This window comes from Callorhinus ursinus, unplaced genomic scaffold (assembly GCF_003265705.2).
Source record: "Callorhinus ursinus isolate GAN/ISIS: 27379988/994484 unplaced genomic scaffold, GSC_fseal_2.0 scaffold13, whole genome shotgun sequence".
Lineage (NCBI taxonomy): Eukaryota > Metazoa > Chordata > Mammalia > Carnivora > Otariidae > Callorhinus > Callorhinus ursinus.
The window spans coordinates 41,177,639-41,202,049 of NW_027397075.1; the positions used below are offsets into that span (position 1 = coordinate 41,177,639).

Below are 24,411 nucleotides of genomic sequence, written 5' to 3' on the forward strand. Positions count from 1 at the left end.
ACAACAACAACAAACAAGCTCAGCAGGCAGTTTATGCTACAAAACACAAATCAACCTCCTTCACTGACTGAATTCCATCTGGGATTAGCAGAGCCTGCTACCCTGCTGAGCACTCGGCTAGGAGCAAACCTCTTTAACACGGTAGGATTTACAGTCAGGCAAGGACTAGGGAGCAGCCTGTTATCCCTGGGGTCCTGCAGAGCCGGTTTTGGGGAGGAGGTTCCCTCTCTGCAGTCTTGGCTCCCACAGGCTAGCAAACAACTCGTTGCTACTTGTTCCCAGGCTTGATGTGGGAGCCTGGGAGTCCCTCAAAGCTGCAGAACGTTCTTTTCCAAAGGCTGATTCATTTCACGGGGCCCGAAAAAGCACATCTGACACACACCAGAGCCATACTGTGAGTCATAGAAAAATCTGGGGTAAAAAACACCCCCACCCGCAACACTTGCCAAATGACCGTGCCCAGTGGCCACCTACACAGGCTAAAAGCCAAGAGGTTTAAAAAAATGGCTTCAAGGCAAGGAAAGGGCTGCAAAGGTGCCGAGAGGTAACGAATATATTGCTTAGGTCCTGAATACCCTACCGTCTTGTTCAAGTCTGGCCTTGCAGAGGTAGTCCGAAGCAGGGGCCCGCTTACCTGTCTGCCAATCTTGTGGCCTCCTCGGCCAGGCTTTTAAAACCATTTGGCCCCACGTAGTGCTCTGAGGAAGGAATGTTCTGTGGAAAAAGGAGAATTGGTTAAAGCTTTGCACTCAGCCCGGGAGCCTAAGTAGGTTCTGCATCTGTCCTGTTAGAACTAGTTGTCATTAGCCACAGAGCATTCTACACCCTGACACATCAAAAGTCCCTAGTCACCATGATCATTACATTTAAAAAAAAAAGTATAGACAAGAATAAAGTAGAAATCCAGGGCTCCTGGGTGGCTCAGTTAAGCGTCTGACTCTTGATTTCAGCTCAGGTCATGACCTCAGGGTTGTGAGATTGAGCCCCGCATTGGGCTCCCTGCTCTGTGGGGAGTCTGCTTGAGATTCTTTTCCTGTCCCTCTCCCTCAGCCCCTCCTCTGCTTGCTCGCTCTCTCGAATAAATAAATCTTAAAAAAAAAAGAATAAAGTGGAAATCCAATTTAAAAAAACTGTAAATAGAAATAGATTCATTAAAAAATATATATATGTTAATAGTATTTTCATATGTATTTAAAGTCAACAGACTATATACCAAGTTTCAATGATGGTTCTTTTTTTTTTAAAGATTTTATTTAGTTTATTATTTGAGAGAGAATGAGAGACAGAGAGCTCGAGAGGGAAGAGGGTCAGAAGGAGAAGCAGACTCCCCGCTAAGTAGGGAGCCCGATGCGGGACTCGATCCCGGGACTCCAGGATCATGACCTGAGCCTAAGGCAGTCGCTTAACCAACTGAGCCACCCAGGCGCCCTCAGTGATGGTTATTTCTTAATAATGGGATCATAGGGGATTTTTATTTATTTTCTAAATTTTCTACAATAAATATTATTTTTGTAATAAGGGGAAAAAATCAGTACACATTATTCTTTAAATCCTTCGTTTTGCCAGCATAAAACCTGATTATCTTCCAGGATCCTTTATTCATTTTCTACCCACCCACCTACACTACTGTCACCATCACCTTCTTTGCTGAGAAAGAGAGGAGGGCCCATTCAAATCTCTCCCTCCTATCACACTACAAACTACATCATTAAGAAAATCACGTTGGCAACAATTTTTTCCTCTTTCCAGAATCCTGTCTTCACTGGATTCCTTCCTTCTCCCCACCATTCCTCCCGTTTCATTTGTTCATGAAATGGACATTCACTCATTCATTCCTTCATTCATTCATGCGGCAAACATGTATCACAGCCACACACTGTGCTGGGGGCTGAGAATGCAAACATGAGCAAAACTAAATCCTGCCCACTAGGAGTTAACCAGCTAGGAGGTGTGCAGCAAGAAGGGAGAGGAGAGAGGGCCAACATGAGGTTATGGTTAGCAAGAAATGAGCTAGAAAGAAGATATAGGCAGTAAAATGGGAAACTGCAGGAAGCCCAAGAACACAAAGAACAGGTACGCCTGTTTCAAGGAAGAGAAGTTCAGCTCTCTACCGGGTAGACCGAAGAGTGTGAGAGACGGCGGGTGGGTGCCCCGATATGGCAGTGATCCTCAGTACCCTGAACCCAGCGACACCTACAGTGTTTCTCAGGGAGGCCTCGCTCTCCTCCAGGCTCAGGTGCATCTGGGTGACCAGTCTGTGAGTATCCTGAGCTCGGTCCTGATACTGACTGCCCAGGGCCCGGAGTCTTTCCATAGTCGTCTTGAGGTCATTGAGGCGGTTCCAGTAGCCAGTCTCTTCGCTCCTTGCCTTGACCAACTGGAGACTGAGAGATTTACTAGCACCTGGTGCCAACAAGGAAGAGGAGGATGAGCACTTCTGGAGTCAGCACAGAGAAACAGGACATGAGGGAGGGTTGAAGAGTGACTTTGACTGGCTAATGGCAAAATGGTAAAAACCCAATAAATGAATGCATGCAGCCACTCTCTTATCACCATCATTCAGGTCCCAGGAGATCGCAGACAGTCCTTTTCTCTCTCCAAGTGCTGGACAGAGACACCCACCGAGCTGATACCCGACAGAAGATTATACATTCCCTTCTGTCTAAAGGGCAATTGGCCTTCATCACCTTCTGAAATCTGGGCTTCTCTCAGAATGTCCTGAAGGGCCTGCTCAGCCTGCTGCATCCTGCCTTCCAGCTCTGTGTCAGGCACCACTCCGCCACCACCCTGAGCCCTTGAAACCAGGGCCTCCAGGCTCTGGAGCTGCTGCATAAACTGGTCCATCTGAAACCACACAGGAAAGAGGCTCAGACTGTGGGGATCACAGTCCAGTACCAGGTACTCAGGGGAGAACAGCTAAAAGCCCAGAAATGCTTGGCATGTCATGGTAGTTAAAGATGCTAGAGCCGAGAGTTTGAATCCTGGCCCCACTACTCATTAGCTGTCAGTGTGACCTTGGGCAAGTCACTTTCATTACCCTTTAGATGGGGATAATAATAATATCTCATAGTTATTACTTGGACTAAGTGAGTTAGTATTTGGATACTGCTTGGAACTCTGTCTGGAACAAAGAAAGTGCTATAGAGGGCAGGTTAAATAGAAGAGTCAACAAAAAAAACAAGTTGAGTTTGTTCTACCTTTGGGGTTCTGTTTGGGCCTTTTCTTCCTTCGCCCTTGACCCCAACAAAATAATAATAACTAACAACAACATCAATTTCATTCTTCTCTGGAATGTGAATGAGAAATTTCTGGAGGCCATTCTTGTTTGAGCAGCCTTGACACCTTCTAGACTCCTCAAATCTACATATTTACGTTTTTCTTCGTTAGTTTTACAAAGACATCTCTTGGAAAAAATCCAGCTAGGAAGTGGCATGTTATAAGTGGAAAGAGTACTGAACTGAGCAAAGTCTCCAAACATTTGCAATTTTTCAGTCACGTGGCCAGGTGGAACCAAGAATCAGGGAATTTTGGGTGGGACTCTTGGTTCCACCTGGCCATGTGACTGAAAAATTGCAAATGTTTGGAGACTTTGCTCAGTGACTGACTTCAGAATGCCTTCTCTTGCAGATTGACTAAGTCATCAAGAGTCCCAAATCAGACAGTATCTTCAAAAGGGATCTTGAAAATGGTGTATATAAGAGCACAAACCTGAAGCATTATTACTTCTATATGGAAATTTTTAAAGAAAGAAATAGTAATCTCCACCCTCATCGCCAGGAGACTAAGAGGGTCCTAGATTTGTGACAGACCCACCCAGTGGACACCTAACGATTTTACTCATGGGGGTGAGGGCTGGGTGGCATGCACACCTGAATCTTCACTTGATTATAGCAAGCTGGACAGCTGGTTAGTGCTGCATGCTCACAGGTGAGGCCGCCAAATCCCGGCTTGCAAACACAGCTGCCATCATTTCTACATTCCCCAGGCTCTGAGCCCGCTGGGTTGCAGTTGCAAGCTAGAGACAAAAGACAGACAAACAGAAAGCATTCATATCAAGCTAATTCTAGAAACTGGAGGGTATGGCAAAGATAAAAGGAAGAAGTTCAAGTGACCAATGGCAAAGTCACTGCACACTGTGCTAGATTCGTCTCTCGCCTGTGCCTCTAAGCACATTTCTTTTTTTTTTAATTTTTTATTGTTATGTTAATCACCATATATTACATCATTAGTTTTTGATGTATCTAAGCACATTTCTAATATAGATAGATCTTAGGAATCATCTAGAAGTTTGTTTGGTGTGGGTGTGGATAAAGAGATCCTACAACAGTCCACCCTTTCTGGTGGCACTTACTCTTTTTTTCCTCCCATTAAATTGTGAGCCTGTTAGATATTCTGTAGGCACTCTAGCTTTGCTCAAAAGGGGAATAACATGTCTTCTGGGCCTATTACATGCCAGATGTAATCTCTATCTATTTTACAGATGAGGACTATGAGCTCAGAGAGGTTGAGTAATCTATCCTAGGTCACACAGCAAGTAACTGGTAAACCGGAATGAGAGCTTGGAAAGAGGCATTGCTCTTTTCTTTTTGCTCTGCTGCCTTTGATGTAGGAAATGCAGTAAAAAAAAAAAAAAAAAAGCAGGACCTTTATTCATTCATACTGATTGTGTACCTACCACGTGCCACACTGTTCTAGGAGCTGAGGATATACCAGTGGGTGAGACACCGCACTAAGGGAGTTACGGTGATTCTCTGGGTTGCCCTATGGCGCTCACAAAACACTTGGCACACGGTAATATGATCACATATCTAAGTATACTGTCATTATTTGCTTACATACTTGTGTGTCTTCCTTATTAGCATATGATCTCTTTGGGGGCTGGAACTGACTTATGACCTCAGTATGTAGCTGCACATTGGGTCCATGGTAGTAGGTGCTTGACAACAGATGGTGGAGTGAAGAAATGTATGGTCTAAAGCCAGTGAAGTCTCTATTAATAGCACCTTGTAACTGGTATTCTATCCTTTACAGTGTACCTTCTCAGATGCGATTTCATTTTATATTTGCAACCACTTTGAGTTAAATATTATTCATCCGTATGAAGAAACTGAGGCTCAGAGAGATCAATTGGCATAACCAGTGTAATACAATAGGTATGGTAAAAAAACTAGACTTGAACTCAGTACTGCTCATAGCATGTGGGCTCTTTCCTTATCAGGGGGTACTTTCTAACACATCAGAGCTAACCCACAGGTTGGGGTTAGGGCAGGTGGGATTTGTGTTCCTGGGTGGAAGCCCCAGGTTAAACAGGGGTCCCCGGGCATTTCCAGGGCTGGGGATTCTGGGGTGAGTGGGAGGTGCTGGGCTCCCTGCAGACCTCCTGGGGAACCAGGAGCCCTCCCATCTGGGTGCCCAGAGGCCCTCTCTGGCTCTGTTATAATAAACAAGCCCCTGAATTCCGGGCACCAGGGCTAGTCTGGGACCTTTGTGACTGAGGGGTGAGTCTGTGGGGCAGGCCAGCATCCTAGAACTGAACTTGAACTTGCCTAGAACTAAACTTGCCTCCTGAATATAACATGTACAGAAGCTTGATAGAAGGGTCGAGCGAGAGGACTGATGTATACATTTACACTTTGATCCGAAGCAGCCCTAAGGAATGCGCCCTGATAGCGGTGAGGCTGAAGCCAAGTCTCATTAGTAGAACTTGGAACTGTTACCTTTGTCTACATCAATTACACTGATTTCCTGAGAGGGTCTTTTAAACTGCTGCCCACCCCCCCACCCCCACCCCCCTGCCGCATGTGTTCAGGCTTAGTCTCAAGTCGTTTCCTGCTGTCCTGGAACGAGCTTGGCAGCACTCCTGCCAAGCCTTGGAATGAGGCATATGGCCTGGCCCCATTCCATCTCCTCTTCCACTCAGGAATGTAAACTTGACCTTTTTCTCTTCTCCCGCCCAGCTTTAACCCATGCAACATCCTCCAGCTCTGTCCTCCAGAAGCCTGCTGCAGGGGTCTTAAGGCCTTTGACAGGTGAGAGGTCCAGACTGTTCGTAGGCCAGTTGGTCAGAGAAACCAAAGCGGCCTACTCTTACCTGCTGCTGGCCTCGCTGATCGGTAGTTCTCACATGTGTGCAAGCCAGTGAGCTTACACGTACCCACGTGCGTGCGCACCCCCCCGCAACCGGACAACCTGTCTGGGGATGCAGTCCTACCTCGACACTTGTCCGCCGGGTTGGGAGCCAACGGGTCCCCAAAGTAGCCTGCTTTGCACTGGTCGCAGTGGACACCTGCTGTGTTGTGGATGCACTTCAGACACCTGCCTGTCAGGCGGTCGCAGTTCCCAGAGGCACTGGGGTCCACGTTGTTGTTGCACTGACAGGGCTGACAAGGCCTCACTGGGCCACGTTCCCCAAAGGGGTCCCCAAAGTATCCATCGGCACAGAGCTCACAGCGGGCTCCTGGAAGGAACAAATGCCCAAGCCTGAGTGGTCATCTGCTGGCAGCAAGACCAGTCGCCCTTCCAGAAGAGCTTCCCACCCTGGACCCCAGAACAGTAGCCTCAGGGGCAGGTGCTCAGGGCAAGAGCTGAGCTCTTTCGCTCCACGGTGGTCCCCGATGTTAGAACACAGCAGCCCTGCTAGGAGGCTTCCTGCCAGTTAACTAGGTGGTCGGGGAAAAGTCAGATTTATAGCAATACCACTGAGGCTGTCGCTGAAGAATTAACTTTTTTCAGATGGGCCAGCAGAGGGATGTGCCTTTATTCTTTTATTTATTTATTTTTTTAATTAATCTCCACACCCAATGTGGGGCTCGAACCCACAACCCCGAGACCCAGAGTCGCATGCCCTACCGACTGAGCCAGCCAGGCGCCCCAGGAGAGAGATGTGACAAACTAAGTTTCCCTTCTGTTCCCTGGTTCATTGTGTAAAGCTTAGTTAAACCATGTATTTCGGGGCGCCTGGGTGGTTCAGTCGATTAAGCATCTGCCTTTGGCTCAGGTCATGATCTCAGTCTTGGGACTGAGTCCCGAGTCGGGCTTCTTGCTTAGTAGGGAGGCTGCTCCTCCCTTTCCTCCCCACTCATGCTCTCTCTCACTATCTCTATATGTCTCTCTCTCTCAAATAAATAAGTAAAATCTTTAAAATAAACCACATATTTCATCTGAAAACTTCATCTCCTAATGACAAACCTAAAACAACATTAACCATACGTACATCCCCTATAAACCATGCCCTGCCCTTCCTCCATCCACCCTTCGGGTGCATTCTTATCTTTAGAATGAGCTCTTCTACAGTAACCCTAAGTAATTATAATCCCCTAGAGACTGCTTGGAATAGCAGCCATTCACGGGAATTCATGGTGCCCGTGCGGGGGCAGCAGTGCGGGGCCTTACCCGTGACCCCCTGGGGACAGTTATTGCACACCACCTCCTCTGTCTCCGGCATGACAGAGCAGCTGAACCCGTTGTGGCAGGGACACGGCTTGCAGCTGCGGGGGTCGTGTGGGTCGTTGTAGAAACCGATGGGGCAGTCGGCGCACTCGATGTCAAGGTTTTCATCCCCTGAATAACAGTCTCCTGGGAGGCAGAGGAAGAAGGGAGGGCAGAGAAACGAGCAGGGTAAAACAATACACTTCCTGTAATATGGGTGATGCGTGGGAGGCAGAGCTCTGGAACCAAAACTTTCCTTTCTGAAGCTTTCCCCGAAGTGTCTGAGCACCGGCATTCACCTTTGCCCTAGTACCAACTCTAAACCTGGCCACGACCCTGACTCTTACGTGGCTCCCCCATGCTCAGTAGACCTAGCTTCCTTTCCCACCCATAATGTAACACGCCCCCCCCCCAAGGCCTGACACCATTTGTCCGCACATTCATTCAGGCCCTGACATTGCTTTTGATCTCTCCAAACAACTGAAACTTGACACCAACGACACCCCCAGCACTGAACCATGACAGCCGTCTCCTGTAACCTGGTACCTTTCCCACACCCTCGCGGCATGTTCCATAATGAAAAGGATTGAGTGTAATAAAGCACCATGTCCATCTTCTCTGACTCCAGCCCTACCTTCCTAATCCTTTCCCGTCTCCGAAATGAGTGCAGGCAGAGTCTTCCTTACACAGCTGTCTCTTGCACGGGAGACCCCAGTCACCTGACCACCCCCGGCCACCTGGGCCAGGTGTCCTTTCACGCACCTGTGTCTGGATCGCAGGCTCCTCCCCCCTGGCAGTTACAGGGAACACAGGTGCCAAAAGGTCCCAGTCTGGCAGAATCTCTTTTGTAGCCGGAAGCACAATCCTGGCAGAACTGGCCCTTGTAGCCAACGGGACACACGCACTGTTCGACCCAGGGAGCTGGGGCTCCGGAGATGGGGCGGGCTGAAATCAGGGTCACATTGTCGAGGTACCCAGTGCCTGCCATTCGGAGATCGGGTTAGAAAGAGCAAGTGGTGAGGTCGAAAGATCTACAGGCAGGCCTCTCTTTGGATTTTATTTTTCTTAACTCGCTAACAAAGACAGGTGGCGTTCACTCACTATGCCCTGGGTAGACGTACCGCCATCCGTCCTGACTGACGCACAGGCTGTGGTGTCAGGAAAGGCAGGGTTTAAATTTTGGCTCCACCCTCGCTAGCTGTGCGAATTGGGCAAGTCACACACAACTTGCTACCATGGTGTTTCCTCAAGTGTGGAAGAGAAGTAACAGTGGTATGGACCTCCCGTGTTGGTTATGAAATGAAATGAGACAATGCATATATTATAATGTGCCTGGCTCGAAATAAAGATTCAATAAAATTGTTAACACACACCTTTTCTACGTGCTGTTTGATTCGCTTCGTTAGTGATGTGGAAATTAGGCATGCCAGCGAGCGATGCTTCCTGTTTATGTAAGTGCTAAAAAGCTCGAGGAACTCACATTTACAGAATTCCAGGTGGGATCGGAGTCCCCCCATGTGAAGTTCAATAAAAGGAGTTAACAGAGTACAGGTGATGTCTGAACACGGTAGCGCCGAGTATAATCCCCAAGGAGCAGCAACTCAAGGAACAGAGGGCTGAGTTGTAGATGCCATTTCCTAGCTAAGGGGATAAGCCCATTTGTTGTAGATTATCTTCTTCAAATAATCAGCTTTCATCTAAATTTGGAGACTCTTAAGCAAAGGAGCATCATTCACTCTTCATTGGGGTTAACTTCTTTTTAGAGGAACATTACTTTTAACAACTTCTAGAGTATAAGAATTTAGACCCAATCGGAGACCCTCCATCAAAACCACCAAGTAGTTTACCTACTTGTTTGGAGACTGTCACCACCTCAGGAAGCTGAGACAAACTCAAACCTAAGAGAGAAATTAATTTTCCTTCGTCACTTACTGTATTCTCCATAAGTAGCTCGGATCCGCAGGGCTGTGAGGTTACGCAGTAACCTCCGATACTCGAAGTAACTCAGCTGGGGGCTCCAATTACTGTTTGGACGTTCATTTAATCTGAGGGATTTAAAGCCCAAAGCTTAAAAATACAACTCTTACCAAGTCTTATAATTTGTATACACGATATAAATTATATGCCCAAGAAGGTGGGAACCGCTAAGCCCCTTCATGGCCCTGCCTAGAGGGGGATGAAGGATGGGTAGCTGCATCCTTGTAGGCTTAAACTTGGAGTTTGCTCTCTCTGCAGGGAGCATGAACCCCACAGGAAGTGATGGAGGGCATCCCAGTGCAAGAAGCGCAGCCCCAGGGGTCATGGCATCCAGTGCTGGCCCGAGTCCTCAGAGACCACTTTCTATTCCTGGCCACACAAAACTTAATATCAGGAACATCGCTGAGTTCAAGAAGCTCTGACCCTCAAGAGAGCTACCATTAATTTTTGGTTTTGTTGTTTAAATGGTTGGTTAACTGAGCACATTTCACTTACTCTTTTCAAAAGTCAAGCTTTCACGTTCTACGTTGGACACGTCCAATACTTCTTCATTTAGCATGATGATATCTCATAGCATCATATCATCATCCCCTGCACAGGTCTTTCAAATGTTGTTCTGTTTTTTACTGGAATCCTTCCAGGAACAACCCAACTTCTTTTCTTTAGTTCACTGACCTCGCTTCTCACTGTATTCCTCTCCCCCACTCCACACTTCACTCATGCTTAACTACTTAGAATTTCCTAACGCACAAAACGTCCTCAAGCGTGATTATTTCCCCTGCCTTGCTCACCTTCCCCTCCCTCCCCTTTCTATCCTTAGAAAACTGTTCTTCACTTGTCATGTTTTCTTGGGTAGCTTCCCTTGATCGCTCCAATGTGGGTTACTTATGCCGCCTCTGTGTGTTCAAAATACCTATGCCCACCTTGCCTATCTTGTCACTTAACAAGCCACACTGTAATATTCTGTTTATTTTTTTCTCCCATTGGCCTGTCAAGGGCCTGAGGGCAGGAAGCACGTCCTGTTTCTGTACATAACACCATGTCTCGTTACATGAAAGGTGCTCAGAAAAGCTTGTTAAAAGAACGAATGATCGAATGCATGAACAAAGGAAGTGGACTTCAGTCACCTGACCCACTTGTAGTCACTCTTCTTACCTGAACGTGTAAGTCTTGGTGATCCCACAAGGCAGCGTCTTGCCCAGAGGCATCAACGGACCTGTGACCCGTAGACCAGCACCTTCCAGGATCACATCGTGGGCGGATGCGTGTCTGCCTCCCCTGTCCACACGGTAGTCAAAAGACAGGGTTTGCCCATAGCTCACCTGTTGATTCCCAAGAAATTTGGCTGTGAAACAGAATTGGAAAAGACTGAGATCAGTGTGAGCCTGGAGAAGTAAATGAGCTATAGCAAGTTTGCGTTAATGCTGGTGATTTCTGCTGGAGTCCTGTGTCATCAATGTACCACTATGCCCCCAACCACCCTTCCAGAAGAAGCAGTTCATGGATGGGGCCATCCTGCCACTGGCTACGAAGGAGAGTTAGTGACTGACATGTTAAAAGGGCCATGTTGTAAGACAATTCCATGTAGTAGATGATTCACAGCATGGCCCTGCGAATACCTGGGATATAAAGGTCCCAGGTATGTTGGGAATAGTACCATTTGTTCCATAATGCTTTATAGTTCACAGACGTCATTATGTTTGATGTTAATAATCCTTGGAGGAATTATTATCCCCACTTAACAGCTGCCAGAACTGAAATTTGGAAAGGTTAAGAGGACAACTTACCTGAACACCACATAGTAGCTAATGAAATGAACTACTAATACATATGTTTTTAATGTACAAGGGGTTAAAACTGAGAAAACCTTATTTTCACTTTTCTGCTTCTCAGTAGATCCACAGATGTGACCTCTGTCTCTCTTTCTTGTCTTGATGGAAAACCTAGAAACTTCCCATTTGATGAAAGTAGGAACCTCAGCCAGGGACTGTCTGCCTGGATACACAGTCCTGTTCTATTGTATCATGACTTTGTCAATAGGGCTGAAGCCCCAACTGTCTTCTGGAGATACTGCTTTTCTGAGCACCAGGTGATGTGGTTTTCACATTTGCTAACTCCATTTTTCTCTCCTGACTTCTAGGCTTATAGGTTGGCTTCTATAAGAAAAATACTGTACATACCAGGAGCGACAAAATAGACGGGGTCTGATCGTCGTGCTGAGCTGAACACGTCCCGATGATGCTGGGACCACTGGAGCTTTGCAGGAGACCCATTTCTTTGGATAGCCTTCCAGCCATCAACATCTGGAATGCAAATAAAACCACTCTGCATTTGACAGACAAACCTCATCGTCTACTGAGCTAAATAAGGCAACACTTGATTGCCAAAAAGTCTTAGAGGTGAATAGCTCATGGGGTTTTCTTAATAGTTCCACATTCGTGTGCAGTCCTTAAAATGTCCTATGCTCCACTCCACTTGGGTCTCAACTTCACCTGCTCCCACCCCACACCAGCTCTGACTTCTTTGCATCTGATTCTCATAATAAGAGAGCATGTTTTCATCTGCCTGTAGAGTTCATACTTTTATTTTATTTACATGCCTGTTTAGGGTCTGGCCTTTGTGAGTGGAGAGGGTCCAGTATGTTCCAACAGAAACTCAAAGTTGAAATCATGTCACTCTCCTAGATTTTTATGGGGTTTTGTAGCTTGATAACTAATTTCACATATATTAACTCATGGAAAGTATGTGAAAACAGTATTTTTTTTTAAAAAGATTTATTTATTTTAGAGAGAGAGATTGAGCACATGTGAATGGGAGGAGGGGCAGAGGGCGAGAATCTTTCAAGCAGAGTTGTAGGGTCAATCCCACGACCCATGGGATCATGACCTGAGCTGAAACCAAGAGTTGGATGTTCAACCGACTGAACCACCCAGGCGCCCCCGAAAGCAGTATTATTAATGAGTGTGAATTCCAGGAAGACTCACACAACCCCCCCCCTCAATCCAAATGAAAGACTCTTTTGTGGTTTTAAAATACATGGAGGTGGGAAGTGCAGGGAGATGAAAATCTGGTCTCTTTTTAGTTATTCTTTTAAGTTATTCATATACCAGTATGAGTCAGCTGTGCAGCTATGACTTTTTTAAGACGTTGGGATCTGCCTTATTGCCCAGACAAAATAATGTCCTTTAAAAGCCAGAAGAGAGTTGCTAAAGACTATGCAAAGGTCCCGAGCTGGGACGAGGAGGTTGTCTGTAAGCATAAAGCTCTATACAATGTTAAAAACAAAGTTCTAGAAACAGAACACTTTACCTTGAGAGAAAGTAGAGGTGATTTTATGGACACTGTAGTCTCCAGAGCTGTGGCAGTTGGCTGAATGCCCATAGCAAAAACACTGGGTACAGCCCTCAGGATTTCCCCCATCCAGGTGGTAATAACCTGGTCGACACCTGTGGCAGCATTTTAGAGAGCAGGACATTGTTAGAAGTTACTTCTTATTTCACATAGAGAATATGATGACTGATCTTTTCTACTTTCCCTCCTGCCTGGCCCTATTAATTCCCAGAACTGGGAAATACTAACTTACACATACCATCCCCACTCCCGACGGGATGGATAGTCACAACCCCACTGAGAGAGCATGAACGCTCACTTTTCTGTCCCTGTGGTAGAGCACGATCACACTGGACTTGGTGGCCTGGGAACTTAGTGATTTCCCCATCCCTGGTGAGGAACTGAATGGAGGTCACATGAGCGGGACAAGAAGGGTTGGGGCAGGGGGGCTGTGGAGCTGGCCCTGTCCTAGAGCAAGTGTTTAATGGGGGCAAAGAGTGGGAGGTGGGGCCCGGAAAGGAAAGACAAATGTCCCGGCCCCAGCACCTGCCCAGCTGTACGGACCCGCACGAGAACACTAACCGCTGCCCACCATCTCTGCCCCTTATATCCCTGCTCTGTCCCCGGGGGAAGGGTTGGGGGGGGTATGACAAAGAAGGATGGCTGGAGGCTCCCTACAAAAGCAAAATGTCGGCTGGTGTCCCACCCGCCAGGGGCTTGTCTGAGGACCACAGCTACCAGGCAAGTCGCAGATGTTGGGGTCACAGAGAAGAAAGAAAAGCCAGGGAGGAGTTGTTTTTCTCCATTCAAGTGAATTACATCCTTCTTCACGAAATAATAATAGTTTCAATAATCATTTATTTAGCGCTGATGCTATGCCAGGCACTTTGTGTATGTTCTCCAATTTAATCCTTGGTACAACCCTATGAGATAGGAGGTGTCATTTCCAATTTCTATTTATTTATTTATTTATATTTATTTATGTATATTTATTATTTATTTATTTATTTATGAGAATGCGAGAGCGAGCACTCCCAATTTCCAATTTTCTTAGAAAAAGACATCCAGGCCAGAGAGGTTAAGAAACTTATTCGAGGTCATAGAGCTGGTAAGTGACTGAGACAAGATTTTCAGACCAGGTCCATCTGCCTCTAAGTCATGTGGTCTAATCCACTGCCCCCTACGAGGGGGTCTGTTTATTGTGCAAAATTATAGAAAAGCAGATTAACTGTGAACAGTAAATGCTTCAGAGAACAGCTGTATATAAATAAGCATTGTTTTTTTTCTCTACAGAGCAAGGGCTTAAAAAAAAAATCATTATGGTTTCTTTGGAGGAAACCTGCAGATTAAAAGGAATTAAAAATCAAGGAAGGAAGAGGGGGAGGGGCCCAGAAAGCGAGGGGAGGGAATGAAAAAAGGAAGGGAGGGGAGGAACTAAAGGAAATCAGGCAAAACTCTACGACAGTGTTGAGGGATGTAACCGGGTAATAAATTATGAAGAAAAGTAAGGAAGTGATTATACAGAGGTCAGAACAGTGGTCACTTCTTGAAAGGAAGGAGGGTGTTGCCATTGAGATGGCACATTTTTAGTGAAGGTCTGTTTCTTAGAAAAGGTGGTGCTGACAACATTTGTTTTATGTAGTTTTCTGTTTCTGTGTGACACTTGGAAATGAAAAACCTTTTCAAAAAGCGACTCCTCTTTTAACACGGAAGCTGTGGTCCCCTCCCTCCACTGCAGCAGCAAAGAACCCCCTGGAAACACAAGCTGGGAATGCATCTGGTATTTTCTCTGCCCAAGTATAAGTGATTGTCAGGATGCCAAAGGACTGCTTTCTTACTTTTAAGGAAACGAGGAGAATGCCTTTACCTCTGCGCCCAGCCTCCCAGCTATTGTAGGGGAGGGAAGCGTTTTAAGTCTGAGCAATTTGTCCTTAAGGACTGTCCTCAAGCAGCCATGGAGGGTGGATCACTGCTTCCTGCGCCACCTGCCCCAGCATGGCCCGGGGCCCAAAGGGCTCTTACCGCTCCTCCCGGCTCATGTGTGTGCATGCAAGCACCATCCCATCCCTGGGCGTTTCCTTTGCTGCACATGATGGTTATATATGGCCATGTTTCCTCTTACTAGCATTTTCCCAACATGCTTAATTAGGCCAGGACTTTTCTGGGACCAAGCTGAATCAGGTGACCTCATCGTCGCAAGCCACCTTGTATGGGAGCACCTGGGATTCGGAGTCAGCTGGCAAGGGGACTCCCTGGGGCCCTGGGCCTCTGCCACCTTGTAAACAAAGAGAGGGGGCCCCGCAAAAGCATGGGGTCCAGGGAGATTTGGGGGGGCTCAGCTGTATTTTTTAAAAAAGCTAGGATTTTGAGGCCAGCGGGCAGGACAGAGGTCGTCTCTATTTGTTACGTGTCCCTTTTCCACAACTGCACTCAGAGGATGAATTCTCATGCTAGCTGCCAAGAGGCTCTCCCTGCTGTGTCCGTGGGGCCACAGTTCACACGGACCTGTCACAGCGCTCTCCGGTGACAGCTGGCTTGCAGACGCAGCGGCCCTCGTCACAGGGCCCCAAGATACCAGCTGGGTCACAGTCACACGTGGAGTCTCTGGGAAAGAAGACAAAGCAAAGTAGGGATGTGTCTCCAAATGCTTCCCGGCTAGCCACATAAAGATCAAGTGCTCCTAAGCAAGTGTCACCAACTTGAGTAAATCCTTCGTCTTCGCCGAGGCCCCTCTCGGCTCCTCTTGTCCACGCTCATCCCTCCCAGGCCCTTTAAGGACTCAGTTGTCTAGGCTCACGGTACTCTGAGGGTGACAGCTGGTCCATGAACTGCCTGCCACCTACCCTCAAGCAGAAGAGGGGCTGGCGCCAGAATGTGAGCCAAATCCATCACTAAACGGTTCGGTTTGGTTTGGTTTTAGTTTGGTTGACTGTTTGGTTCAGTTGCCTTTTTTTTTTTTTAATTTATCATTTGCTTCTCTATTGTTTAATTCACTGATGACTGCTTTCATTGTGATGGAGTCCATCTACTTGCTATTTTCGTTTATTTAGTTCTTTCTTTTCGTAACACTTCTATCAAGACACAATTCAGGGGCACCTGGGTGGCTTAGTCAATGAAGTGTCTGCTTTCAGCTCAAGTCACCATCCCGGGGTCCTAGGATTCAGTCCCGCATTGGGGTCCCCACTCAGCAGGGAGTCTGCTTCTCCCTCTCCCTCTGCCCCCCCCCCCACTCCTCATGCTCTCTGTCTCAAATAGATAAATCAAATCCTTAAAAAAAATTAAAAATGTTAAAAAGACACAATTCACGTACCATACAATTCACCCATTTAAAATGTACAATTTGCTGGTTTTTAGTAGATTCTCAGAGTAGTAGAATTTAGTAGAGTTTAGTAGATTCCTCAACCATCCCAATCAATTGTAGGCCATTTTCAACCCTCCAAAAAGAAGCTCTGTGCCCCTAGCTATCAGCCTCCCTTTCTCCCCCTAGCCCTAGGCAACCACTAATGTACTTGCTGTGTCTACAGATCTGCCTATTTGGAACATTTTCTGTAAATGGAATCGTACCATCTGTGACCTTTTGTGTTTGGCTTCTTTCATTTAGTATGTTTTCAAGCTTCATCCGATGTTATACTTCATCCATGTATCAATAATTCATTTTCTTATGGTTGAATAAAATTCCATCATATGGATAGACTACATTTTGCTTATCCATTCAACAGCTGATAGACATTTGGGTTGTTTCCACTTTTGTAGCTATTGTGAATAATGCCGCTAGGAGCATTTGTGTATATGTTTCTATGCAGAAATGTATGTTTTCATATTTCTTGAGTGTATTCCCAGGAGTGGAATTATTGAGTTTGGCTGATTTGTTGTTGTTGTTGTTGTTGGTTTTGGTTGCAAGACTTTCTCAATGAGGGAATCCATCAGTGTTTCCATTATTTAGTTTTGGTACAATCTCTTAGTGCTCTGGCTAATGACTAGTATCTCTCCGATGGGCACACAGTCATAGGCATCTATCTCATGGGTCTAAAACCAAATCCGTCTTTTCCCTACTGTTCGCCCCTCCTCTGACTGCCCTTTAACCCCATCCAAATCCTACCCAAACCTGGATGGGCTCCTCCTCCCTCTCACATTTCTCGTCCATTCAGAGTCCCGAGCTGTCAGGCTCCCTGAAGACCCCTTTCCCAGCCCTCCTCTTTCACCTGTGGGGCTCCCCTCTTGTCCTAGCCCCTCCACATGACTCAGCTGGACGCTTTGACAAACATTAGGCACTATCTACTGGTTGCAAAGCACTGAGGATGCTAAGAAATAGGATCCTGGTCTCTAGGAGTCTCCAGGCAGGGCAGAAACGTGAACAATGATGGCAGCGAAGCCTAAGGCCAGCTGGAACCAGGCGGCGGGGGGCCCCTTCTGTGTGCCTCTCCCCACTCTGGGCACTGGGGATGCAGTATGAACAAGACAAAGCCAACACGGGGCTTTCGTTCTGGTGGGAGAGGCAGTCAAACAAGATATGTGAAGTAACATCAGTCAGAACGTGGAGGGGTGGGGACTGGTCAGGGAAGGCCTCTGTGGGGAGTGGATGAGGTGGGGATGGAGCCCATGAGGCTCTCTGTGGCCCCGTAGGAACCAGGAGTGCTCAAGACCAGGGCCGAGGTCCCTTGCCTTGGCTCCTTTGAAGAAGGGAAGGCAGGCTTGTAGGACCGAGTGCAGGGGGCCAGGGGGAGAGAGAAATGCAGTGGGCGTCCACTGCTGGGGGTGCAGAGGGTGGAGGGTCTTGCAGAGCCCTGCTGGCCTGCAAAAGAAGTCTCCGTCTCATTCTGAGAGGACAGGGAGCTACTGGAGGGTTGCAAGCAGAGAAGTGATATGATCTACTTCATGTTTTAGAAGCATTTCCAAAGGCACACCCAGTCGAAGGAAGGGTCTCTGAAGACAATCTAAAAGGAGACGGGGAAGCCTGGAAGAGAACAATCTGTGCAGAGGCCCAAGGGTGAGAGAACTTGGGACAGTGGTAGCCAGGCCGGCGCCAACATGGAGGGCAAGGGGCTGGAAAAGGGGCCACCGGGAAGTGATCTTCTGCGGGCACCTTCTAGCTAACGGCTTTCCTGCAGAGCTCCCTTTCCCCTAAGCCATCCCGGTACCTGCCAGCTCTGCATCCCTTTGATTGCTTATGTGATTTATAATGTATGTTCCATCATCTTCCAGGAGAGAATTTTTTTTTTTTTTGAGAGAGAGCATGCACACGAGCAAGTGGAGGGGCAGAAGGAGAGGGAGAGACAGAATCTCAAGCAGACTCTACACCTAGCTCAAGCCCAACACGGTGCTCAATCTCACAACCCTGAGATCATGACCTGAGCCGAAATCAAGAGTGGGACACCTAACCGTAAGAGTGGGACACTTAACCGACTGAGCCACCCAGGTGCCACTCTTCCTGGAAAGAATATGACGTGCGATAGAGAATGCTTCAAACTAAAAGGTAATAAAACTGTGCAGAAACGTTTTTCTAGTCCAAATTCATTTGGGTCAAAATGGGTCCCAGGTAAGAATCTGGAGGGCGCTTTACCTCCATCCTCGTTCATCTAAAGCAGGGCAATCATCTGGGTGAAGAATGTAGGTTTCTGGGCCTGAATATTAGGTCCACCCCCGCCAGTAATATTGGGTAAACTTAACCCCTCGGTGTGTACATTTTTTATCTTCCACATGAGTGTGACACTAATCCTAACTTCTGAGGCTTACTGTAAGGATTAAATGGCATAACCCACGTGAAGTCCTCAAACAGCACTTGGCACACAGTTGGTGCTCAGTAACAGAAGTGGCCACGGATGTTAATGTCATTGTCATCCCTCATGGCAGAAGCTGCAGTGGGGCGTGCAGGTGCTTACGGTAGCCTTTGGTCTCGGGTGCACCCGGCGTCAGTGAGCGTGTGGAAGCCTGGCAGACATCGGTCACACCTGTCTCCTGTCACACCCGGCTTGCAGCTGCACCGTCCGGAGTTGTCACATCCAGCGCTAAGAGAACCTATAACACATGAGGTGGGGAGAAGGAAAGACGAAAAGGAAGTATTTAGTTTATAGGGCATTAGGAAACAACTGAAACCCCATGGGAGCTCACAGCCAGGCGTGGCTTCTTCCGGCAAAGAAATGGAAGTTACTCCTGGAAGCATTTGTACTTCTCTATCAAACATTAAGTAGTATGTCAGCCACTGCTTTTTAAAAGAAGGTTGTTGAATCCTTGAGATCTCAAGAAGAGGGACAGTTTGGGAATGACCGCATCAGCCTCCTCGAAGACAGTTAGTATGAGAAAGCGAGCAACATTTTCTCTTATTTCTGGCAGGCAAAAGCCATCTTTTAAGGGTCAGTGTGATTTTATTTATTTATTTATTTGTTTATTTATTTATTTATTTAGAGTATGAAAAGGCCTCCTAACCAGAAATATCCCTACCTACCTGGAGTAGTGGACATTCTCGTCCTTGGGGCATCACCCCTTCCCTGTGCATCTCACCCGGTTTAGTGCATAGAGCACTTGTCCTGTGATTGATTCTGTATAGACATGCTCTTACTTGTTAGTGGGCCCTCTTGGATTGCGAGTTGATGAAAGAAAAGAAGTGCTCAGGTTAGCAAATGCGCCCCTCCAGAACCCAGCCTCTTTATCAGACTGCCTCGCCCTCCCCCACCCCAGTTCAAGTCTGTCCTCTCTCCCTGGACCCTGCCTCCCACTCTCTTCCCTGCCTCCATCCTCACCTCCCTTCCCTCCTTTCATGCTGCTTTAACGATGGAATTCAGATTACTCAGCTGTTTCGTTCTCTGGTGGCTCCCCACTATAAGCAGAAGAAAATGCAAACTCTGTATCGTGGCCCACAGGACTTGACCTCTCCCAGCACATCGCCTACTCTCCTTCACTCCGTTCCAGCTCCCAGCTCCCCCAGCCTTTGTGTAAAATGTGCCAAATGGCTTCTCTCCTCCAGGTATCTGCCCTTGCTGCTCCCCCAGCTTGGAAGGCTCCTTCCCCAGAACTTCCCCCTAATTGGCCCATCCTCAGCTGTCAGGTCCTGATTTAATATTTCTTCTCTAGGGAAATCTCCTCTGACTCCCAAATCCCAAATAGCCATCTTGCAGTTCTGCTTACTCAGGATGACCTCAGCTTATGTTCCTTGCTCTGTCCCCAGGGCCCCAGTGCAGAACCCAACCCAAAGAGGATGCCCAGAAATCTGTTGGATGAAGGCACGTATGCCAAGAAAGAGGTCAGGGTTGTTGGGACAGAGTCAGAGGGGGAGCAAAAGATGAGCAGGAAGGTGGTGAGAGGTGTACCTCACCTACTTTGCAATCTCCCTGTGCTGGCAGAATTATCAAATAATCCACGTATCTCAACTAACCACGATAACCAGGCCACCCATAATCGATAAAGCCAACAGAACACTAATCAGTTGCTCCTTTCTTTGTAATCAGTTATTCTGTGAGTTTTTGATTCACTAGTAGATACAATTCCAATCAATAAAGATTTTGGCTCTGTGCTGATATAAAGGCTTGCTGCCACATGGGGAACCTGAAAGTAGCCACATTCACAGAGTCAGTGAAAGACGCCATGTCAACTTTGCAAGGCTTGAAGGGGCCCTCGGTGATAATGGTATAAACTACATTTTTTGAGTACCTACCACATGTGAGACACTGAGTTCAGTGCTTTATATATATTAGGAAATGCTATCTCCTAGTGAAATAAGAGCTGACAGAAGAATAACAGATCCATTTGTGGGTAACAGGGAAGTATCAGAGGCTCAGGAACTACAGACCCACAGTTCAGAAAGGCATCTCTAGGGCAATCTGCAGGATGCCAGAAGGGAACACCATTCCTTGGGAAAGGCATCCTCCTGTGACAGGATGCCCTGGATTGGAGGAGTCTGGGTGAGAAGAGGAGGAGGGAATCACTGAGAGGGCCATGTGGATGCAGAATGAACAGACTTCCCCTCTTCAGAAATAGACACTGAGGGGGTGGGGATCACATGATGACACCAAGGTCTCAACGTGCACCACTAGAAGCAATGGGAGGCTATTTACCAAAGAGACGGGGAAAGAAGGAGCAAGATCTTAGGTTGAAGCACCAAGAGAAGATCATGAGTTTAGTTTTGGACATTGTGAACTTGAGTTTCTGGTGGCATATTAAGGTGGAAATGTTCACCCGGAGCTCAAGAAAGAGGCTGGGGGTGAGAATCTAGGAGCCTTCAGCACACAGGCCGAGTAGGAAACCAGAGCAGGTGTAAGATCACTCTGAGGGTAGATAGAGAGAGGAGGGGAGGAGCCTCAGACATAAACGGAACCCCATTAATTAAGGGGCCTTTCATAATCAAAGCAGAAAGAAGTCTCAGGACACTGGAAGCCAAGGGAGCAGAGTACTGAGGGTCAAGAGAGCAGGAGAGTGGGAGTTTCAGGACCGAAGGCAAGAGAATATTTGATGAGATGAGCATGAAGAGAGGCTTCCTGGGCTGCCAAGCACAGACCTCCACGCTCCTGACCTACAAGCAGGCAGCCAACAGAGCTAAGAAGGAAAATTTCTGAATTATGCTCTGATAAGTAACATTCAACAGAAGATATCTCTCTTTAATACAACCCACTTGGTTTTTTTTTTATAACACAAATGGGTGTCAATCTGGGACTCAGAAACCCATTTTTTTTCCCATTCCAATTAATGGAAATTATGCTTTCAACCCAAGAAAATTCTCCCTACAGTTTTTCAGAAATGAATTCTTCTTAGAAAATGGAAAAGATTGTACTTGGCTTTTGGGTTTGGCCCACATAGACCAAAATGGTTACCCTGCAAAACACCCTTCTGAGAGAAATCAATAATCCTCTCATGAAAATAGGCATTCTGTGTTGAGAAAAGTTTGGGAAATGGTACCCCCTTGATCCCGCAGAGATTTATAACATAATAATACCTTCAGCATGGATCTTGTTTAAATTTTAATGACAGTATTTCTAAACATTATTTGACATTCTTACAGGTCACATCTATTATTATCTTGAGGAACATTGTATTCTACAGGACATTATCTAGAGAATCCTGCTCTAAAAGCTGGAGGGTCAAAGAGCCCAGACTTTGAAATCCAAGAAATCTCCCTTCGAAACCAGCTCTGCCACTTAGCTGTGTGTCCTTGGGCAAACGGCTTACTCATCAGTTCTTTTAAGGGAGGGTAACCACCTATGCCTTGTGGAGCTGTTGCAAGACTTTGGACTAAAATAAATAAAGTGCCTCATTCGGTGTCTCACACGTCACGGGCGTTAAAGAATGTAGTTGGCACTGCTCCCTCCGGCCTCCTTCAAACCTTGCAAAGTGAACACGGAGACATGCACAGGTCCTTACGGTGAGCATGACCACTTTATGTCACATTCCAAAACTTCCAAACTAATAGCACTGGGTTTTCAAACTCTCTTGTTAAAATAAAAACACCTGTCCCAACTCCTCCTTCGTGAGCTACTCTTAGGGATTGTGAACAAGTGGGCTGAAAAAACAGAAAACAGCTTCCTGTTTCAGTTTTGTGTCCCAATAAGCTCTTTTAGGGCTTCTGTAGATACGGTCTATGTGCATCTGAGGGCTCAGGAAGGTATGCTAAAATGAGTACTATTTACAAATTAGGGGCACCTGGGTGGCTCAGTCGGTTAAGTGTCCAAGACTCTTAGTTTCGGCTCAGGTCATAATCGCAGGGTTGTGAGATGGAGCCCCGTGTCGGGCTCTGTGCTTGGCGCGGAGTCTGCTTGTCTCTCTCCTTCCTCCTCTGTCCCTCCCCCTCCTCACCCGCTTTCTCTCTCTCTCTCAAATAAATAAATAAAACCTTTAAAAAATTAAAATAAAATAAATAAAAATTAAAACAAAAAGAGGATATGTCCTTTTGGGAACCCTTTAAATACATATCTACACTTGAATTTTAAAGTAACATTATTATATTTTTATAATATTATATAATATAAATATATAATTATAGTTAATAATGATAAATTATTATTTAAGATTGTTTCAAATAATTACCCAAATGTTATAGTCTGAGTAATTCAGGGTCATAGATATGTAAAAAATAATAAAATTAAGAGAAGAAGTCCAGTATCACTGATGTCCATACAGGTCTCAAAAATGTAGGTGTCCTGGGAGGAAAACCACACAAATACACACAGTGAATTTCAAAATATTTGCAAAAGGTTCTCAGGATTTACACATGTGCTTACAAGAGTTGAAGATAACTCAGCCCTGTGGCTGAACCCACAAAGTCATCCCTTAAAAATAAGCCTGGCTGCTATATCTATGAGAAATTGATGTGAAGTCCAAAATCTGTGACCACTTTGGGGATTATTAATGCTGTTGGCTGCACTCACCATACACGGACTGACTGCATTTTTTGGTAAGATGTGTTCCTTGGCATTTCGGATTGCATATACGACAAATTCCCTTGGAAGTGATAAGTCTCTCTCGGCTGACTGGGAGACTGAGAAGTTACACAGGGAATTAAACTTGCATCACCGGGCTAGTAATCTGGGCGGCCAGCATGTAGCGGGGGGTGGCACAGGGTGGGAACGGTCTCTGTCACCGACACGCCACTCAGCCTGGCAGCTCAGGCTCGGGAGCTTCACTTCTTCATCTCTAGAATGGTGGGTGGAGCGTGTTAACACATACAGGTTGTCAAGTTGTTACGACTACCGAAGAAGGCATAGTATATGGAAATATTCTGGAAAAAATAGACTGCATTAGCCAGATCTTAGGAAATAATATCCATGAAGTTTTTCCTGGACATCTAATTGTCTGCTGTTGGGGATAAAAGGACACCATTCTGATGCTTTTTACTTTCAGGTGGAAGGAGTAAGAGGGAACAGTCCTCCACCAGAGCCCTGGATTACAACTTTAGCCCTTGCAATGGCTTGTTGTGAAGACTAGAGGCCATTTATCCACTCCTCCAGGGCTCCGTTTCCCCACTATTTAAAAAATACTGAAAAATTCACTGCCAATTTCTGGATATTAATAAAAAAATAAAATGTTAATAAATAGTTTTACACCAAAGATATGGCCTCTACAGGCTTCCTTCTAAAACGGAATGTGATTTTTTAAAAAGCCAGTGTTCCAGGAAATTGCAACACTGATCTCTGTCCTAATAATAAAAACTCCATCAACTCCAATTTACTGAGTTGTCTACCATGTGCTTAACAAACCTCATGTGATCCTCACATGCTCTTGTGATACAAAGAGCATGGGGTTGGGGACCCTTTACCGATGGGGACACTGGGGCAGCAAGAGGAGAAGGGACATGCCCAGAGTGACACAGTGGAAGTGCCCAGGCTTGAACATAGGCTGTCTGGCTCCCAAAGCCACCACTAGTCTCTACATTATGATCTTGGACATCAGCGCACCTGGGGCTGGCACCCTCTCTGCCACTGAGCTCTATAAATACTTCGACAGTTTCCTTCATCTCCCTCTCTCAGCCCCTGCTACCTCATTTGTACAATGGAACTAATAATAGCACCTGTTTCATATGGTGATTTGTGAAGGTTCCTTCCCGGATGAAAGCATCTAGAAAAGTCCTGGCACACAGTAAGCGAGTAATGCATGTTAGTTATCATTTCATAAGCTAGAAATCATTGTTGGACTCCACCACTTCCTACCAAGCTGTTCACACTGAGCCTGGAATGTCTGTGGCCCGAAGGAAAA

General features: G+C 46.5%; 2 protein-coding genes across 3 annotated transcripts in view; one reads left to right on the top strand and one right to left on the bottom strand.

The window, feature by feature from the left end:
- The window catches only part of NMNAT2 (nicotinamide nucleotide adenylyltransferase 2), a 206,205-nt gene extending 194,531 nt beyond the window's left edge, over window positions 1-11,674 (top strand). Inside the window, exon 13 of the transcript XR_012380558.1 lies at window positions 11,546-11,674. The gene's annotated coding sequence lies outside the window, so the exon portion shown is untranslated. The remainder of the gene's footprint in view (window positions 1-11,545) is intronic.
- LAMC2 (laminin subunit gamma 2) overlaps window positions 1-24,411 on the bottom strand; it is a 56,104-nt gene that overhangs the window by 10,280 nt on the left and 21,413 nt on the right. For both annotated transcript variants that reach the window (XM_073900132.1, XM_073900133.1), the window contains 13 exons: window positions 18,615-18,750; window positions 15,241-15,339; window positions 12,715-12,851; window positions 11,586-11,708; window positions 10,561-10,750; window positions 9,361-9,473; window positions 8,191-8,409; window positions 7,393-7,575; window positions 6,212-6,457; window positions 3,870-4,015; window positions 2,688-2,844; window positions 2,198-2,403; window positions 635-714 (listed from right to left, as the gene is read on the bottom strand). In XM_073900132.1, the coding sequence (XP_073756233.1) occupies window positions 635-714; window positions 2,198-2,403; window positions 2,688-2,844; window positions 3,870-4,015; window positions 6,212-6,457; window positions 7,393-7,575; window positions 8,191-8,409; window positions 9,361-9,473; window positions 10,561-10,750; window positions 11,586-11,708; window positions 12,715-12,851; window positions 15,241-15,339; window positions 18,615-18,750 (2,035 nt within the window). The remainder of the gene's footprint in view (window positions 1-634; window positions 715-2,197; window positions 2,404-2,687; window positions 2,845-3,869; window positions 4,016-6,211; window positions 6,458-7,392; window positions 7,576-8,190; window positions 8,410-9,360; window positions 9,474-10,560; window positions 10,751-11,585; window positions 11,709-12,714; window positions 12,852-15,240; window positions 15,340-18,614; window positions 18,751-24,411) is intronic.